This window comes from Anarrhichthys ocellatus, unplaced genomic scaffold (genome assembly GCF_004355925.1).
Source record: "Anarrhichthys ocellatus isolate YVR2014 unplaced genomic scaffold, GSC_Weel_1.0 scaffold165, whole genome shotgun sequence".
Lineage (NCBI taxonomy): Eukaryota > Metazoa > Chordata > Actinopteri > Perciformes > Anarhichadidae > Anarrhichthys > Anarrhichthys ocellatus.
The window spans coordinates 167,199-168,380 of record NW_022280195.1 but is presented as its reverse complement, the minus strand read 5'-3'; the positions used below and the strand labels follow the sequence as shown (position 1 = coordinate 168,380).

The window sequence follows — 1,182 nt, the reverse complement described above, 5'->3', positions numbered from 1 at the left end:
CAGTAAACACTCAGTAAACACACAGTAAACACTCAGTAAACACTCAGTAAACACAGTTAACACACAGTAAACACACAGTAAACACACAGTAAACACTCAGAAAACACTCAGTAAACACACAGTAAACACACAGAAAACACTCAGTAAACACTCAGTAAACACAGTTAACACTCAGTAAACACACAGTAAACACTCAGTAAACACAGTTAACACTCAGTAAACACACAGTAAACACAGTTAACACTCAGTAAACACACAGTAAACACAGTAAACACACAGAAAATAAACAGTAAACACACAGAAAACACTGAGAAAACACTCAGTAAACACAGTTAACACTCAGTAAACACAGTTAACACACAGTAAACACAGTAAACACTCAGTAAACACTCAGTAAGCACTCAGTAAACACACAGTAAACACAATTAACACTCAGAAAACACTCAGTAAAGACAATTTACACACACTAAACACAGTTTACACACAGTAAACACTCAGTAAACACTCAGTAAACACAGTAAACACACAGTAAACACAGTAAACACTCAGTAGTCTGACCGTCTAAAACCTTTTTCTCAGCCGGTTGAGATTCAGGTCTTAGGTTTATATAGGGTTAGATCTGGATCAGGTTCAGGTCTTACTTGGCGTAGGCCTTCTCCAGCAGGGCGCTCCAGAACTCGCTGCCTTCAGCCGAGTGGACGAACATCAGCTCTCCGTCTTTGACCGGCAGACGGTCGTCGATCACAACGTCCACCCACTCACCAAACTGCCAGAACTGAGACAAATAGAAACAGATAATAAATATAAATGATCACTCTTCTGAGAATAAAATGTCATATAAGACTGTTTAGTGGCTGTCCTGTCTCTAAATCATCGCTCTCTTGTTTTTCATTACCAAAACACAAGCTTCCTAAGTTCCGCTTGAACGTACAAACAGGTGAGTGGGTGTGGCCTCTAAACAGGTGGATTCTCACCTGGAAGTGGAAGATGCCGACGTATTCGCGGTCGAAGTTCTGACCGTGAGGAACGACGCGATGCAGCAGCCGGTCGTTCAGAGTCAGAGACCCGATAGCAGCGAGCAGCCAGCAGTCTCCTGGAGAATGACCAGGGTTAATACAGATTAACACAGATTAATACACTTCAACTACCTTCAGAACCAGAGTTAATACAGATATACAAACA

The 1,182-nt window shown here is 41.5% G+C and overlaps 1 protein-coding gene across 1 annotated transcript in view; it reads right to left on the bottom strand.

Annotated features, from left to right (window-relative positions):
* LOC116400377 (calpain-1 catalytic subunit-like) overlaps positions 1 to 1,182 on the bottom strand; it is an 11,008-nt gene that overhangs the window by 6,298 nt on the left and 3,528 nt on the right. The window contains exons 5-6 of the mRNA XM_031878180.1: positions 975 to 1,093; positions 642 to 775 (exon numbers count right to left, since the gene is read on the bottom strand). Of these exons, the coding sequence (XP_031734040.1) occupies positions 642 to 775; positions 975 to 1,093 (253 nt within the window). The remainder of the gene's footprint in view (positions 1 to 641; positions 776 to 974; positions 1,094 to 1,182) is intronic.